The sequence below is a fragment of the Mandrillus leucophaeus genome, unplaced genomic scaffold (assembly GCF_000951045.1).
Source record: "Mandrillus leucophaeus isolate KB7577 unplaced genomic scaffold, Mleu.le_1.0 Scaffold531, whole genome shotgun sequence".
Lineage (NCBI taxonomy): Eukaryota > Metazoa > Chordata > Mammalia > Primates > Cercopithecidae > Mandrillus > Mandrillus leucophaeus.
In genome coordinates, this window is record NW_012105709.1 from 31428 (window position 1) to 49714 (window position 18287).

Here is an 18287-nt window from a genome sequence, read left to right on the forward strand (position 1 = left end):
CACATTTCTAAAAATTTGAAAGACTTAAAAGACATTTAACACTAAAACTACATATATTTTAAACAATCCAATCTTTTACTGGTGATGGAGAAGATTTTTTAGACTGCTACAGTCCTAAACGTTATTATTTAAAATACTGGCCATCATTATATTATATCTATTTTCCAGAGCTGGTAATAGTGCTCTAGCCAATGGGAAGCCAGGTAATGCTAACTTTTACTCTGCCAATCTGCCCCATAAGAACTCTGCCCCATAAGAACAAGAACACAATCCTATTAGATCCTTCCAAAATTATAAACATTTTGAACTAGAGAAATTCTGATTTAGACAATTTAATTCTCAGTCGTATATAATTAACCTGAACATACGGAAATTCATCTTTAAAAAAGAGCTAAAATTAAGGATGGACTTTAAAAGTGCCAAACCACACAGATAATCATGATAGAAACATAAAGCAAGAGATTTAATATTTTCTTTATCTAGTAAAATCCATATACTTGATCCAGTTTGCATTTTTAAAAAATCAGATGATAAAGGATTCTAAGTCAATTCAATAAGTAATTAATTTCAATTAATTTGCATGACCTTCTTGAGTTTTGTATAGTACATTCATTAATTTTCTATTGCTGCTACAAAAAAGTCTCCCTGGGATAAAATCAAAGTTGGTAGGGCTGTATTCCTTCTCTGGAGGTTCTAAGAGAGAATCCCATTTCTTTGCCTTTTGCAGATTCTAGAAGTTGCCTGCATTTAAGGATCATGTCCGCTTCCTTTACCTTCCAAGCTAGTAGCTAGCATCCTCAAATCTCTCTTTATCTCCTCTGCCACTCTTAAAGGCCACTGGGATTACATTAAACCCATCAGGATAATCCAGAATAATCTCCCTAATTAAAGGTCAGTTGATTTGCAACCTTAATTCCATTTACGACCTTAATTCTCCCTTGCTATGTAACCGAACATTTTCATAGGTACCAGGGATTAGGATGCAGGAATCTTTCGGGGGTTGGGAGCAGTTATTATTTTGCCTACGACAGTACATCAGATTTATATCTAAATTTGTAATACTAAATTCAAGTCAATATTCACCCAAGCGAATTAAAGTTCTCTAATACTATTACTATTATTATTGTTACAATGTACAATAAAAATGTAAACAGTTTTAAATGTTTTCAGTTAGATAATCACATCTTCTTTCACTGGAGACATGCCAACTTATCCAGCGTCTGACCTCTTCCCATTCTTACGTGGGCAAATTTGACACCAATCAATTGCTCAATACCTTGTTCTCAACTCAGTTCACAACTCAGTGCATTGTAGGTTATACACTGATAAAAATATTAAACTCCCATAAGATAATATAATATATATTGCTTATTATATTTATTATATATTAGGCAAACTTGTTTTTTACTCTGAGCTTACATCTCAGACTGAAATAAAAAATTATTAAGAAAAGACTATTTCACTAACATGGACTTCACACAACGTTTTCAGGAAGTATATTGGAAGAGCAGATTATTAGCATTTGCATAGATTTTGGAGATACCACACTCCATGTTAGAAATGATATAAAGGAAACTTGGCCCAGAGATCTTCATCTGACTTACCTGAGGTCACACAGCTAACCTGAGACAGAGCTGTCTCCTGACAATAAGTAAGTGTTGTCATGATTATGATGCTGTTCATCTGACACATAAAATAGGGTGAACTATGACTCATCACTAGAGCACACTGTAAATTAATATCTTTACTAAGTTACACTACAAGGAACTGCAGAAGTAGTATTTTATCATTCTGTTCCATGACAATATATAGCCCTAAGCCAAGGATCAAGGCCTACTAAGAGCCTGTGTAAATTATACAAAACTTATAAAATGTCATATAAGAAGAAGAAACTGTGTGCAAGAAGGAGAAACTAACTGGACAACAAAATCAAAGAATGATGAGCCTATGCTAATAATGCAGATAACTTCTATAAGACAAAGAAAAACTTGACAATATTTAACTTTTTCATGATAAATCATTGTTTCCTACTGGTGGAATAAAATAAGAAGAGTATAAGACATTTTTATATGGATTTTCTTGGAGGAGGAAAAATGGCTTAGAATTTGCACAGTTTGGCAAATATCATTGTGTCAAGAGTATTTTGAAATTCTGTCATTTTCTCCAATTTTTTTTTTTTTAATTTTTTAGAGACTGGATCTTACTCTGTTGCCCAGGCTGGAGTACAGTAGAGCCATCATAGCTTATTGTTTGTCTCCAAATATTTTAATCTCTACTTTAAAATATATCAGCTAAACACATCTATATCCCTAACCTAATAAATGAAAAATATAATTATCATGTTAAAACTAGTTTCTTTTTAACATTAAATATATCATAGTTTCCTTCAGATAACAGGACTGAATTCCATTTTTAAAAGTTACGGGGGGAGAAGCCTCTTAAGTTATCAATAAAACATGATTTTCTTGGTATTATAAGGGAGAATTAAAATCAACTTACTTGATGTAATAGGGCACTTTATTATGTGAAATGGATCTTTGCCACGGCAGCTGGACTGATGCTGAGGAAACAAAGGGAGATTATTGGAAACGCTGGAAACCAAAAAGCCTTACACCTTAATGCAAAACAACTGAACATTTTATAGCAAATTCAATGAACTGCTCTGGTTTCTGAGCTGGATTCCTATAATTATGAGATCCACTGGGCCAAACAAAAAATGGCTTTAAGGATTCATTTGAATAAAACAAGAAACAATACAGGTTCAAGGTCTAATGCCAACTAATTTAACCTGTTGATAAAAATACTTTTAAATTTTCAAATGGTGTTGTTTATAAATACTACAGTTTAAACCTTAGTGCCATCTGGAAACTGTACTCCATATATATTTTTGATAAAACCAAAATTAATTTTACCTGGTATATCCAGATTTAAAATGAGATTTTTGAAGACTGAATTTTCCAGATGACTAATAACATTCTTTACTTTGCATCATAGTCACAGGAGGAGCTATTGAGTACAGATGGCATTTAAATATATTCAATTCTACAAAATTTAAAAAGAGGAAATTTAAAAATAGGCAAAAAGTTGTGAAGAACTAAGGCAATCGTCTAGGCAGAAAAAATCCCAATTTCTTACTTTCATCTGAAACACATAGAGAGCCCAGTCTCCTACTTTTGCACTAGACCTTACTATGATTGAGATTTTATGGGGGTTTTAAATTGAGGTACTTTTTTTTTTTTCCAATTCTAGTTACTTCTTACATATAAAAAATACTTTATTCCTACATTAACCAATTATTTTAAGACTTATTTAAGAAGAATAGTACATGTGAATTTAGTGCCATAAAGGAATTTTGCTAAATGAACAAATACCAACATTCAAATAATACTTTGAATTTTCATACTTTGCAAATATCATCAGATCCTCATGTAGCCAGTTGTCACCAATACTTTTTTTCTCAATTTCATGTCACATTAATATCTTACAACTATTCAGCATTCTAAACTTTGTCAAGCATTTTCAAATATATCTTTTTGGTAAGGAAGCCAGTAAGATACACGTTAAAGTTCCATTTGATAGATGAGGAACTAAATGCGTAGAGATAAAATAACTTGCGCAAAGAGTGATAGCCAGTAAATAAATGGTCGAGCTCAGATGTGATCTCAATTTCTGAATATCAGTTGAGCAATTTTTCTACTCAACAATTCTTCCTCTCTTTATAAAAGGCAAATATTCTTTTCTCAATCTATGCCCACCAAAGTATAAAAAAGGGATGAAAATGAGGAAGTAGGTACATTATATTTCTCATTAGAGCCAACCTCATTTCAGTGTTGGCACCAGGCTAACAGGTCAGTTTTTATTTTGCGCCTAACTAAACAGGCTTCTTTTATAACCATGGCTAAAGTCCAAGAAATATAATAAAGCCAAAGATTCCAAGCAAAAAAGGATAACAATTATTAAATTTATTAATTGGGACTTTGTTTATACTTCTCCACTCATTTTAATAATTGTTTTGATTTGAATAACTTCCACCTCCTTGGACTCTCAGTGTTAGATAATACAAGGCCATGTATTTGACTTGCATGAAATCTGTGTAAATTTCACAATATTTCACTTCCAAAAGAATATGTGCTTGATTTCTACTACGACAGTGATTGCTAGGTGAAAGTGTAGCATTTCATCAATATTAAAGATAACTGATACTTAGAACTGCAAATACAGTCTCAATTATTTTGTAAACTCCTCTTTCATTTGATCTTGGTACATAGTTTTACATTTTGAGAAACTGAGCTTTAGAAATCTGGAATACTTAATATCTAATAAGTATACAGCAAACCTATTTACTTCATCAACGTTGATGGTATCCGGACTTTAAAAATGTGTCCTGGCATCTAGATACACAGTATATTCCAGGAAGGCCTATACCACTCAAAGATTAACTAGCTAAGGTCTAAGGTTTGTGAAACAGAAAAACTATATGGTGTTGAGGTAGGGGTGGGGGCAGGGAGGATGGTGAGAGGTAGAGAGGTACAGGGCAGGAAGGGGCAGGAAATGACTGATTAAGATTCTTGAAATTGTAAAAGAAAAGCCCAACCTTTAACTGAGGTAAGGCAGTTTATTAATAGTGACAAAAAGATTAAGAGGAAATATAATGTAATCACTTTAGTTAGAAGAGATAGTATTTTTTAGCTATTTCTATGGTTATAGTTGCAAAAAACTGTCATGATTGAGAAATAAGCTTTGTCCTAAGTTTTAAAGTTTACTTAAATTGAATTAAATGAAACAAATTGCTTTCTTACATATATTTGCCAGAGGAAATGAAAGGAAAGGAATTAATATTTACTGAAAGCATTTGTGTCAAGAACTGTGCTAGGTGCTTTGTGTAATTGGATATGCCTTGTCACTGAGTTCTCAAAACAATCAGAAGAAATAGGTAATATGGTATTTTAAGACACAGAAATCAACCTTCAGAAATTCACAGGTCTGGTAAGTGGCAAAATGAATGTTTAAACTCAATCTGTTTGACTATAAATCCTACATTCTTTAGTATCCTCAGCAGTGAATGATAAATAAAGTAGAAGCTCAAATTGTTTATTCAAGATCTCAAGAATAGTCTATAAATTTAAAAATTCCAGTTGAAAAATATTACATAAAATTCTACATAGGTGGTTTGGCTACATATGCAGTACTTGAATAGAAGAAAAACTAAATATAATTGCAGTGAGCCTAATAAATCAAAATCTTCCCACTTAAAGATTTATGAGGAGTGATTTTTTTACTTTAAAAGTTGAAGGTGTATTTTAAATAAGCACTTTTTAAGCAGAAAAATTAATTTAAAATCTTAAAATACAAAACTGATTTCTTTATTATGAAAAAGTTCATAATCTTTGCCTATGACACAGCAATGATGATATGATACTATGTTAGTTATCATAACAGACATTCCAATGAAAAACCATAGCTAAAGATGAATTCATTTCTGTTCCACCTTGAAGACTTCTCAGTTGTCATTACATTAATACAAATAATAACCATTAAGCAATATTTTCATTGATGTTAGTACCTCCTTACATGCATCTATCTAAATAAACATATTAATAGCAAGGAATACAGCTTCTTCAATTAAAGTGAAAGAAAATGCTAATTCATTCAATTAATGCGATCAGTCCAGTTTATTAGTACTTACTAGAGAGAAAATGCTGAGAGGATGGTCCAAAATCTCTGTGGGCTTCCTGAAGCTGTTTAAGGCGATCATCCACAGAAACCTGTACACATGCACATGTGAGACAGAGGAAATAATTTAATTCTGAAACAATAACTTTAATAATATCTTTGCTTTAAAGACTATAATAAATGATGCTATTGCCCAGGATATGATTGTTTATATAGGCTCCTTCTCTGTCTCTGGTATCAGAGTAATGGTAAAAAAAAAAAAAAAAAAAAAAAAGACTCCTGGCCTCAAATAAGAGTAAACAGAGTCAGGTACTCTTCTAAGCAATTTATAGAAATTAACGCTTTAGTCTTCATAACTGTAAAAGTTATTTTTATCATCATCTTACAGATTAAGAAACTAAAACACAAAGAGGTACCCAAGGACATAAAGCTAGTGAGTGGCAACACTCCTCTTTGTATTTTGGTCATACAGTGCCAGAATCTGTGCCCTAACTGTTACTCTGCATTGCCTCTAAGGCAGTACATTGTCTCTAAAGCGTCTAAAGTCAAAATGTGGTCATGGAATCAGTGACTACTCATCTCTCTTTTGTAAGGAAGATGGTACAAAGTGTTATAGGGAGCAAATGAAAAAGAAGCCTAGGAAACTAGATAGTTAGATAATAGATTCTATCTATCTATCTATCTATCTATCTATCTATCTATCTATCTATCTATCTATCTATCTATCTATCTATCTATCTATCTATATATGGTGAGAGAGAGAGAGAGAAATAGACAGTACATAGATAGTGGATAGTTAGAAGGATAGAGTGAGGTGGTAGAAGATAAACAGAAAATGAAAAGACATGTGAGTATGCAACACCTTATTTTCCTCCAAATTTATATCTGATCATCTCTACTTGGGGTTGAGACATATATTTAAGTTTGTACAGGCATATTAATGTACTCTCCATATTTTTTCATATACATTTTTGGGTTTGGTTTTGTTTTGTTTGTAAAGACAGAGTCTCACTATGTTGCCCAGGCTGGAGTTCAGTGGCATGATTATGGCTCACTGTAGCCTCGAGTTCGTGGGCTCAAGTAATACTCCCACCTTAGCCTCCCAGGTAGCTGGGACTACACGCATGTGCAATTACGCTGGGTTAAGTTTTTTTTTTTTTTTTTTTTTGGTAGAGACAAGTTCTCACTGTGCTGCCCAGGTTGGATACTCTACATCTTTTATCCACGTCTTTGTTTTTGTTTTATTTTTAGAGACACGGTCTCACTCTGTTGCTCAGGCTGGAGCGTAGTGGCACAAACATAGCTCCCTGTACCCTTGAACTCCTAGCCTCAAGTGGGCCTCCCACTTCAGTCTCTCAAGGAGTTAAGACTACAGGCACACACTACCACACCCAGCTAATTTTTTCAATTTTTATTTTGTAGAGACAGGCTTTCCCTGTGTTGCACAGGCTGGTCTCAAACTTCTGACCTCAAGCGACCCTCTCACCTCAGCCTCACAAAATGTTGGGATGACAGGCATGAGCCACCATGCCCAGCCTTTGTAAAATACACATTCTATAGTTAGTTATCTGCATTATGAAAATGTAAAGGGTTACTAAACTGAGAAACTAAATGCAAATCAATAACAACTGCACACAGCCTACTGACATTTCCATTTCCTTTTTCTAGCCTTGGTCATGTAATGCTAGTTATTGTTCCACTTAAAAGGACAACCTCATTTGCAGCTGTCCTTAAATGAAACTGTGTATGTCTGGTTCCCTGGACAGCACTAGTTCCTCCTGGTTAGCTATTTAAATTGCATTAGTATGCACTTTGTTCATTAAGGCCTAAAAGCATTCAAATGCCACACTTTATGAGTAAAGAAAATATTACTCCTGTAATTCAACAGTGTTGCCCACCAGCATAGATTTTTCTCTTCTTATCCAACCAGCAACTAACATCTGAGCGCTAGAGGTTACCAGGATCATAGATAAGGATGACAGAATACATACCTTCTTTCAAGTATAACATATTCCCTGACTTCTAATTGGAATGGTGATAACAGAAATAGAATGGTAAGTAAATCAAGATGGATCATAAGAATCATCACATGAAGATAATGAATTAGAGAAACAAAGCAGAAGAAAAAAAAAGAATAAAGAGCAAATATTTCTGTGTTCCACCCACTAGAAAAACATGTATACATTTAACAGATTTTGCTTTACTAATCCTAGGTTATTAGCACTCTTTTCAAAGACTGAGATTGTAAAATATTATACACTAATTTCTTCTTCAATTTCATTAAGAAAATATGAACGATTGAGTGCTTGGATATTCGAATTAATTCAGCAAATCTATTATATGATAAAATATTATATCTCTCAAATGTTTGTATGCGTTATATCAAAACTGCATATTGAAATAAGGTCTGGAGTCATTACACCAACTGCATTAGCTGAAATCTGAGAACTAAAGGTAAACACCACTGGTATAAATACGCTATCTTGAAAAAAATAAGAAAGATATTTAAATAGCAACCAGTTAGAAGAAAAACAATAGAGACTTTCCTAATTTTTCAAAATGAAACAAAAAAATACATGACGAAAGTAAGAAAAATGACTCCTTTATGAGCCATTATGTGAAAAACGTTTCTGTGACCTAACACAGGTTTCAATTACTGTGATTTATTTAACCTTTTGCAATTTTCCACAAATATCATATGAATAGTACACCAAAAAATTGAATTAAACTCTATAAATAAAGAGGCCTTTAGGTTCAAGATACTGAAAGACAAATACCTGATGTCATCACATGCTAAATTCATTATCAAATACCATCAATAAAGAAAGAGAAAACGGTGAGTGGTAGAATAGTGAGGTAGGGTTTAAAGTCCACCCAAGGTGTAAGCCTGCATTACGAAAGGGAATAAGCTGACACCTGTAAAAGTTTCCATCGCATATTAAGGTCATCTAGCTGGCGAGACATCTTTAGAGAGGGATGCAGGTCAAGTGGAGACAGCTGACTGGATAAATCATTCACTGTTTTAACTTTTAAGTTGATTGGCGCAATTTCTTCTCTAAATGCCTAGAAGAAAAAAACCAAAAATATATTATTGGAAAAGAATATAACAAAAGCTGGTACAGCTGATCCTTGAATAACTTAGATCTGAACTGCATGGGTCCACGTATGCACAGATTTTTCTCAACCAAACTGCCTGCGTCCACTTATGCACAGAGTTTTTTCAATCAAACATATGGAAAATACAGTATTTGCAGGATGTGAGACCCACGTATATATGGAGAGCTGACTTTTCATACATGCAGGTTCCATGGGGAAATGTGGGACTTGAAGTATGCATGAATTTTGGTATATGTGGGGTCCTGGAACTCTACTTCCAAATAAATGGCAAGGCCATCTCAGAGGAAATCAACTACAGTTGCCCACTCAACAACAGCTGACTTAATTCAGGTCTTCGGTAACTTGGATGAAGAACCAAAAAGTCACTGTTTATTACCCAAAGAATGTAAATAAGTGTGTGAAGAGAAAAATAATTCAAACTTATTTAAATGATTATGTATTTCCTTTCATGCTTTTTATTACATGCAGTTTACTCTGGAAAATGTTTGCCATTATTTTCTACTTTACTGATATCTAATGTTGATTCTATCTTTAGTTTGTATTCATATTTTCTTTTTATTCTGTTTTAACATAGCTACCTTAATATTTTTTCACCAAATCCAACAACTTGATTTTAACATATTTCCACTTAAAATTAAGTTAGAAAGTGGCCAGCAGAAACAACATTCCTAACCATGAAACCAATGCCTATTACAGACTCAAGAGGTAAGATCTATCCCTGTCCAAATCATTTATAATCATTCTGTGGTTAGGACTTGGGCAGGAAGAGTGGAGTCTACAGGAAAAAAGGTAAATGAGTCTTAGAATTGACAAATGCCACCTCTGAGCAAGGTCTAGAATCATCAAAACAACTCACTAAGAACACTCAGAAATTGTCATTATGAGCATCCATATTCTTGATGTCCCCAATGAAGAATGGAAGCTGCTTGGGAACAGACGCTCACTATTCAGTACAGGACATGCAATCCAAAAGAGACAGAATGAATTTCTATTGACAAAGGCCCACAAAATTATATTTGAGCAATATTTAAGCTAAAACAGAATGGAGAACAGAACTGGGATACTAAAGGAAAACAGTTTAAGTTTAAATTGGCCGCAAAATTATAGTTAATAATGTACAAAACTTAAATTAGAAGTAGTAGGGATGGGGGTAGGGGGTGGGATAGCATTAGGAGATATACCTAATGTAAATGACGAGTTAATGGGTGCAGCACACCAACATGGCACATGTATACATATGTAACAAACCTGCACATTGTGCACATGTACCCTAGAACTTAAAGTATATATAAAAAAAAGTAGTAGGTGTTGTAAACATCCCATTAGCTTTGGCCCTCAGATTTCATCATTTCTACATTGTCCACTCTTTAAGTAGGGAGGCTCTTTAAGAGACTAGAGTCAGCGTAAGAACTATGAATGTTGGAACTTTGAAGTCAACATGTGTACCAACATTTCAAAGACAGGGTAGAAGAAGGGAAGCATACAAATTCATGGGAATTGCTGCAATATGGAAGGAGAAGAGCTGAGGTAGTTTTTCTCCATTGCTGTAGATTTGGCATTTTAATAGATGACAGAATGTGCACACACAAGCCAACACACAAATACAATTAAATAAGAAGAGCAGTTGTATGGTAACAGAGACATTATAAGGGAAAAAATTCACAATTAATATAGAAGCACAGGGAAGGAGGAGGTGTGGGTTAGGGTGGGCAAAGGGAATGTTTCACTCTGGACTTTCAAAAGGCTGGGGTCCCTCAGCTTCAATTTGAGAACAATTACAGAATTCAAATCCTTCAAGGTTTCTTCAGTCATGATTTTAACTGTATGCATTAATATTCTCTCCATGGGTAGGTACCTTGGAGGACTCAAGAACTGTAATTAGCTTTTAAAATCAACATCTTTTTATTTTTTATCTATTAAAGATTAAAAATGAAATGCTAGAAAATGCTTTGAGATGCATATAATTTCAAATAATAGCCTATTTTATTTCAAAAGATAGTAAACTTTAACACAATAGAATACAACTTCAAGACAGGCTTTAAAAATCTTTTGGAACAAAAAAGAAATTTAAATTTTTCCTCTCCCAAAATAATGTTTCTCTATATAAGCCACAGGTTAAAACATTTAAAAAGCTTTGACAAACAAGGTCTTTGGTTTTTGTTTTTCATTTTATGGTCAGGTGTTATATGGCAACGAGGAGTCTTTGTATCAAGAAAGTTTATCTTTTGTTTTTGAAGAGCTTCCAAATTAAGGGGTTTGAGATAAAGCAAGTTTTAAAATGGTTTCAGAACTGCTGTGTGTTCTAGTATAAAGAACCAATTTATCATGTTATGACTGCACTTTCCTATAACAGAATAAGAGACTATGTGGCCTTCCTTGCCATAAAAACAGAACATCTGCTAGTATCAAAGGTGCTAACTGGCAGTCTGTTGGCAGGTGTGACTCCTAAGCCCTTCTCCTGCCAGAAGGTGTGTACTCTGTAAGTAAGAATGATTAACGATAATTTCAGGGAGTTGACATAATCTGATTATCCCCAAGGATTTTGTTTTCCAGTTGCTTTGACATATTTAATAATATTTAGCAAAATTCAGTACTTATTTTTATCTGACTACATTGTCAATGAGATTTGGTGTACACTTTAAATCAGCTCTTATATCTCTTATTATCTAAATTTTATTAACTTTTTTTCTGGAGCTGTTCTAGAATATGGAGACCAAAGGGGAGGTAACCATAGGTCTAACATCCATAGCTTTGGTCAATTCCTGACTACAAACAGAATTTATAGCTAAACTAATTCTTCATTAATATACAAAAAGATGCAATTTATAGATGAGAGTTCCCAGTAAAAGAGTGTGCTTTTGATTAAATCTCTATCTCCAACCACCAATTTACAAGAGATATAGAGTAGAGAGGAACCTGGAGACTATACCATATGGACACAACTCTGCAAAATCCAGGCTCTGGGAATCAATACAAAACAAACAATGCAGTGTCTTTAACAAATAAACTGAAAAGAAAAGAAAAAAGGAAGAGAGGGGAAATCTGGAGATTAAAAATATTTTTTAAAAATAGGGAAACCTAATCTATATTGTCTAGAGATGCAGAGTTGGATAAAAAATAAAAATAAATGTAAATTATCATAAAAGTTGCATTAGTTGTTATTTCGGGGCAGGAGCTTCCAATGGTGAGGGTCATATGGAAGGCATCTGTCCTGACTCCTGATGGGTGAGGCTGCAGCAGTGTTGGCTTTGTAACAATCCCTTATAACAATTTATATGTGCGGCTCTCTTCATTTATGTTATATTTAACAAGAAAACATTTCTTAAAAATCTTTCAAAGACAATGATGCTGACCATGATTTTTTCAATGTGATCCTGCAGCGAGTCAATGAGTAAGTCTCCCACGGGCTTCCAGCCATTGCGCACGGACTCTGCCTCCTTCATGTCAGCATCTAGGTCGTCCATAGCTCCCTGCAGGTCTCTTAGTTTCTCCAATGCCTTGTCCACTTGCTTTTGCCAATTGCTAGTTACAGCATTTAGACTTTCCCATTTTTCTTTGACTTCAGAAGACTGTTTGCGCATGGCTTTGGCAATCTTTTGGGCTTTCTCCTCAGGAGTCAATTCTGTGATTAAAAAAAAGAAAAAGAATAATTTGGATGTCTGATTGTATATTCTTAATAGCCAAGCGTGAGTGTTATCATAGCTACTGAGGTATACAGAGAAAAAGTAAGAAAAAATTAATCTAGGATAAAAATTGTCCAGGTCAAGAAAAAATTCTCCATACTTCATCCATGAATTCTCTACTACACCTAATCATACACTCAAAAGGAGAATAAAATAGTTACTGAGATTAGTAAATTGACCTGATTTTTGAATTTTAAAGTATTTGTAAAGCCACTGAAATTTAAGAAGATAACACAAGAAATAAACCAATTTTTCTTTATCATAAATTTAGTTACACAAAATCCAAAGACACTTTTTCATTTCAGTATTCTCAAGATAAATGGTAAGTATAATTAATGAAGAATGACTATAAATTATAAGCAAAAACTCTCAGAAAATAAGATTAATTTATTTTGTTTCTAAAAATAAATAACTGAAGACAAATAACATACCTTAGATAGTGGTCATCTCTAAGGCTGCTTGGCAGTTTCTTTTTAATAAAGGGCATCATCTGCAGCCCACAAACATTTTAGCAGGAAGATAGCAAGATTTCAAGGACCACCCTAAGTATGTAACAGAACAAGGGGGCTTCCATAATGCTTGAAATAAACTTTTTTCAGATAAAAATAGCAGGCATAACACATGGACAGGCCAAAGGATGTGGGCTGGAACCGTCCAGAGGAGAAGCAAAGGATACAGACAGAAATCAAAGTCAAGTTCAAAGCCAAGGGTCAGAAATATAAGAGATGGGGAGCTGGTAAAGCAAGGGCAGAGAAACGCGGTCAACACTGAGGGGGAATTCTCAAGACAGCTTAGAAAGGTCTCCAGCACGGTTCCACACTCCTGGGACTTCACTATCTTCTATACCTTAAAATACCTCCTTTCCTATCTAGCTGGTCTGATGGTGGTATCTAACCGTCCGCTGCAAATAAAGAGGCAGTGCAATCGACATAAACTGTACATTAATTTGAGACAGAAAACACATTCTTCTTTGTGATAACATCTCATCTTTCAGTACACAGCACATTAGCAATTTCCACTTCACCTCAAAATGTTCCAAATCACTTGGAAAATGATCATCATAAGATGAACTTCATCATAAAATGCACAGAAGCGAGCTCTCCTAAACCGTAACTTTCATCCTCAGTGTAAATTGTTCTGCCCGACTTTATTTAAATATTATATAAAAGCCAAGTCAAGGGTGGTGGAACACATATGTTTGTCTCTCTAAATTTCCAAAAAAGTCTAGACATTGATATTTAGCAACCACAGAACTACGAGTTGTGCCGCTTAAGTGGTGGAAGTCTACAGGGAAACTTCAAAAATCTCTTGGCAGCTGAATTGAAGGAAAGAAGAGAAAACATCACAATCGGTAGATAGGTTGAACATACCAGTACAAGATAAATAAAGAAAATAAGTGAATTAGAGGCCTGTAATCCCAGCACTTTGGGAGGCTGAGGTTGGTGGATCACCTGAGGCCAGGAGTTGACCAGCCTGGCCAACATGACTAAATCCCGTCTCTACGAAAAATATAAAAATTAGCCAGGCGTGGTGGTGGGTGCCTGTAATCTCAGCTACTCAGGAGGCTGGGCCAGGAGAATTGCTTGAATCCAGGAGATGGAGGTTGCAGTGAGTGGACACAGTGCCATTGCACTCCAGCCTAGGTGACAGAGTTGAGACTCTGTCTCAAAAAAAAATAAAAAAAATAAAAAATAAAAAAATAAGTGAATTAGAGAAACAGGTTCAAGTAACCATCAAGGAGCCCAGAGAAAAGCCCTAAAACATGCAACATGTCAGGATTGCAAAGGCTTCTGAGAAAGAAACTCTCTGAAGGCCGGTGTATTATTAGAAAGGCAAACTTTATTTAAATCTTTATACCTGCAAGATATCTAGGCCAGGCACAGTGGCTCACACCTGTAATCCCCGAACTTTGGCAGGAGGTCAAGGCGGGTGGATTACCTGAGGTCAGGAGTTTGAGACTAGCCTGGCCAACATGATGGAAACCCCGTCTCTATTAAAAATTAAAAAAAAATTAGCTGGGTATGGTGGCGCACGCCTGTAGTCCCAGCTACTCAGGAGGCTGAGGCAGGAGAATCGCTTGACCCTGGGAGGCAGAGGTTGCAATGAGCTGATATTGTGCCACTGTACTCCAGCCTGGGCAACAAGAGCAAAACTCCATCTCAGAAAAAAAAAAAAAGATATCTAAAAAATGATATATAATACTTACATTGTATACATTTTATATAAATATAAAATGCTGTACCTAAGATGAAAAAAATCATTCTTAGTCTCATGAGGTGGTAACTTTTATGATTAAACACCTGTGTTTGTTAGTAAGTTACTTGGACTTCTTCAAAAATATATCTTAAGCATGGACTACTGTAAAAAAAAAAAAAACTCATTTCAGAACGGACAACTTAATTATGGTAATTTTCCTCAGATAAAGTAAAAACTCATTCTGTCAGACATTAAATAACCTGGCACAGGGAGGCCCATGGGTTCTTTGTCTTGTGAGAAAACATCATCTACTGCCTCTGACATTTTTGTCTTTCCTTAATGTAAAAATCTATTGATTGAGCAGTCCTTGTGCAGTATTTCTTACATAATCCCCACTCAAGTAGCTACTCAGAAGAAAAGAAAAGTTCTATGTTCAATCACCATCTGTCTGCCAGAAAGGAAACATTAACGAATCACTTTTGAGTCAAAATAAGAGATTCCCAATGCAGCAACAATCTCAGCTGAATGCATACTTTAAGCCAAGCACAGAGCAAAGTAAAAAACAAAACAAAAACGTTCTAGAAGTCTGTGAGACACATAAGAAGAAGCAACATGTGAAATATGAAGGTATGACTATTTAGGGTAAAATAAATAAATAAATAAATAAATAAATAAATAAATAAATAAATAAATTCAAACATCCAAAAGGCAGAAAAAAATGAAAAAAAAAAAAAGGAAATGATTGCATTCTTAAAATAAAGTCCTCTCATTTGAAAATCATAGGACAAATGTTACTTGAGAATTTCTGAATAAGTATTCTGTGGTAAATGCTAAAGCCCACCTACACGAGTAGAGAATCTTCTCCACCAGTGAAGAACCCTGGTGTCATTTTAGAAACGACCCTCACAGTGAGGGATTGAGTGAGTTTTTAAGGCTGATAATCCGGGGGCCCTCCCCCAAAAGGTAATGATTTGGTCAGCGTAAGGTCTGCCATGGATAGATACCAAAGCTCCCCAGGTGGTTCTAACAGGTCGTCAGGATGGAATGCAGCTAGCCTATTGGCACGTAAATTGATTTCTCTGGACCATGTAGCTGAAGCTCACTGGACATTTTCACTCCATTGGGTTCCTGGGTCAACCCCACACAGAGCACAGTCCCTAAATACTGGAGGCCAGAGAGCAAATGAAGCTCAGTGATAAGAGGGTAATCTAATTTGCATTGAGAAAGGTGTAATAGAGGCTAATGCTAGAGACAGAGGAAACAGCAGGAGAAAACCAAATAAATTTGCTAGCAATTCTGAGACCAGAAGACTTTTTTTTTCCTATGTCACTTTCCTACTCTCTAAAGTGTGTGTGTGTGTGTGTGTGTGTGTGTGTGTGTGTATACCCTGTCACTCTCCATTCTCCTCCCTTCAGGTCTTCCCATTGAACTGGCCAAAATTTGAGGGTAGAATTATATTTTAATTTTTATTACATACATATACCCTCAGCTACGCAGAAGAAAATATATATATTTATGTATAATATACATAAGTAAAATTATGTATATATTACATATAATTATACATATATATATACACACACACACCCCATTTTTTTTTAGTCAGGGTCTTGCTGTGTTGCCCCAGTTGAAGTGCAGTAGCATGAGCATGGCTCACAGCATCAAACTCCTTGGATCAAGTGATCTTCCCACCTCAGCTTTCTGAGTAGCTGGGATCACAGTTACGTGCCACAGTGGCCAGCTAATTTTTTTTTTTTTTAGGGATGAGGTCTCACTATGTTACCCAGGCTGGTCTCAAACTTCTGACCTCATGTGATCCTCCCACCTCAGTCTTCAAAAAGGTCTAAGATTACAGGCATAAGCCACTGCACCTGGCCTCTTACTTAAAGTTTTATATTTATTTATATTATATATTTATACAATATGAATATTATAGTTATTTTATATTCATATTTTATAATTTTAAACGTCAATTTATTTATTGCATTACAAATCTATTTAAGGGAGCACAGATAATTATCTTTTAGAAAGAAGAAACAGGAAGAAGACAAAGGAAGAGAGGAAAAAGGGAAGATTAATCCTGATGTTTTCTGTCATCCAATTACCTTTACTTCTTCAAATATGCAAATTAGTGGCACAGCATTTATGCCACACTCTCCTTTATACCATGAGGAAAAAGACTATAATATACGTTACCAGAATGCAGGTGAAAAACCAAAGCTGGACCATGAACAGAGACTAGGATTTGGAATCAGTCCTGCTCCCATTTTGCCCATTGCTCCTAGGCCAGTTACTTGACCTGCCCAGCCCAGTTTTATCAAGTGCAAACCCTATTTTCTCATGCTAGAAAAATATTTCAAGAGTCTATTTTACCTCAATTCAATTATGTAAGAAGGTGTAGCCTCTGTACATCTCAAAGAAATCTTAATAGTAGAGGGGAAAAAAAAACCTTCCTTTGAGTGCTCATGTAAAGTTATCCTTTAAATTTTAAAAATGAAACTATGTTTCTCCCATGAAATAATGATAGAAATTTATTAGAATTAGCCCATGTTATTGTTCAATAAACATTTCCCATATGTATTGTATTTTTTTTCTCAATTATGATATCAACATTTATAATCTCCATTGTGGCTTTTCTACTCTTAGGTTTTTAAGCCCAATGTCATGAATGTTTTCTTTCTTTTCATATTGATTTTACAGTAGCCAGTCTAGAGACTGGTGTGTCCTCAGTATATAATTGCTTAATTGAGTTGGACTGAATAGAATTTTTAGCGCTCCTTTTTATTGAGAACATTCAATTTTACACTTTTAAGTGGACATATTTTCACGTCATTTTTCTTCCTCTTTCTCACATCTGTGTAAAGCACTTATAAAAAACTATTGTGAAATAGAAGGATCAACCTTACAAAGTCATTTCAAGTATGGTAATTCCAAATACCTTATTTATACTATTTGCTTTTTTGCATGTATCTAAAATCATATTGTTTTATTCTACCACAAGATGAAAAGGAAATATTAAAACAATCAAGTAAAGAAAAAAATTCACAACTGGCATTTTTACTGCTGGACAATTTGATAGAAGAAAAGATTAGGAGATTGTATGCCCGTTCTAATACTAACTAGTTACATAATCCTAGATATATTCCTTGTCTCTTTCAACCTCAGTTAATACATAGAAAACTACTGGCACATGTGTGGCACACAGTAGGCTCTTGAGGAAGGTTACTCTTCCATTCCTTTTTAATATTTTATAACTAGCTCTGGGAGGTTTAGATATCTGTAGAGATTTTCATGTAAGCAAACCAGGTTGATTAGCCAATAAGAACTCAAGGGAAAAGACTTCACTTGCTCTCTCTCAATCTCTCTCTCTCTTTACCCCCCTCCTATTTCTCTCTCTCTTTTCTCATGACCAAAAGATGTTTCTGATGAAAATATTGGGAAATACATTATTTCCTAATTTTCTGATTAAGTGATTAAGATCCATTTAGTAACTCTGAAATGTTCAATCAGTGTTTGAGAGGGCCCTGACCATTTCCTACTCTGTACAATAACTGATGACAGCCACTCATTATGAGCCAGATTACAAGTACATCATCAACTGCCATGGCTGATTAGTGC

The 18287-nt window shown here is 34.7% G+C and overlaps 1 protein-coding gene across 1 annotated transcript in view; it reads right to left on the reverse strand.

Moving 5' to 3' along the window:
* Positions 1–18287, reverse strand: part of UTRN (utrophin) — a 512939-nt gene that overhangs the window by 21842 nt on the left and 472810 nt on the right. The window contains exons 55-58 of the mRNA XM_011997130.1: positions 12144–12412; positions 8590–8736; positions 5687–5765; positions 2500–2560 (exon numbers count right to left, since the gene is read on the reverse strand). Of these exons, the coding sequence (XP_011852520.1) occupies positions 2500–2560; positions 5687–5765; positions 8590–8736; positions 12144–12412 (556 nt within the window). The remainder of the gene's footprint in view (positions 1–2499; positions 2561–5686; positions 5766–8589; positions 8737–12143; positions 12413–18287) is intronic.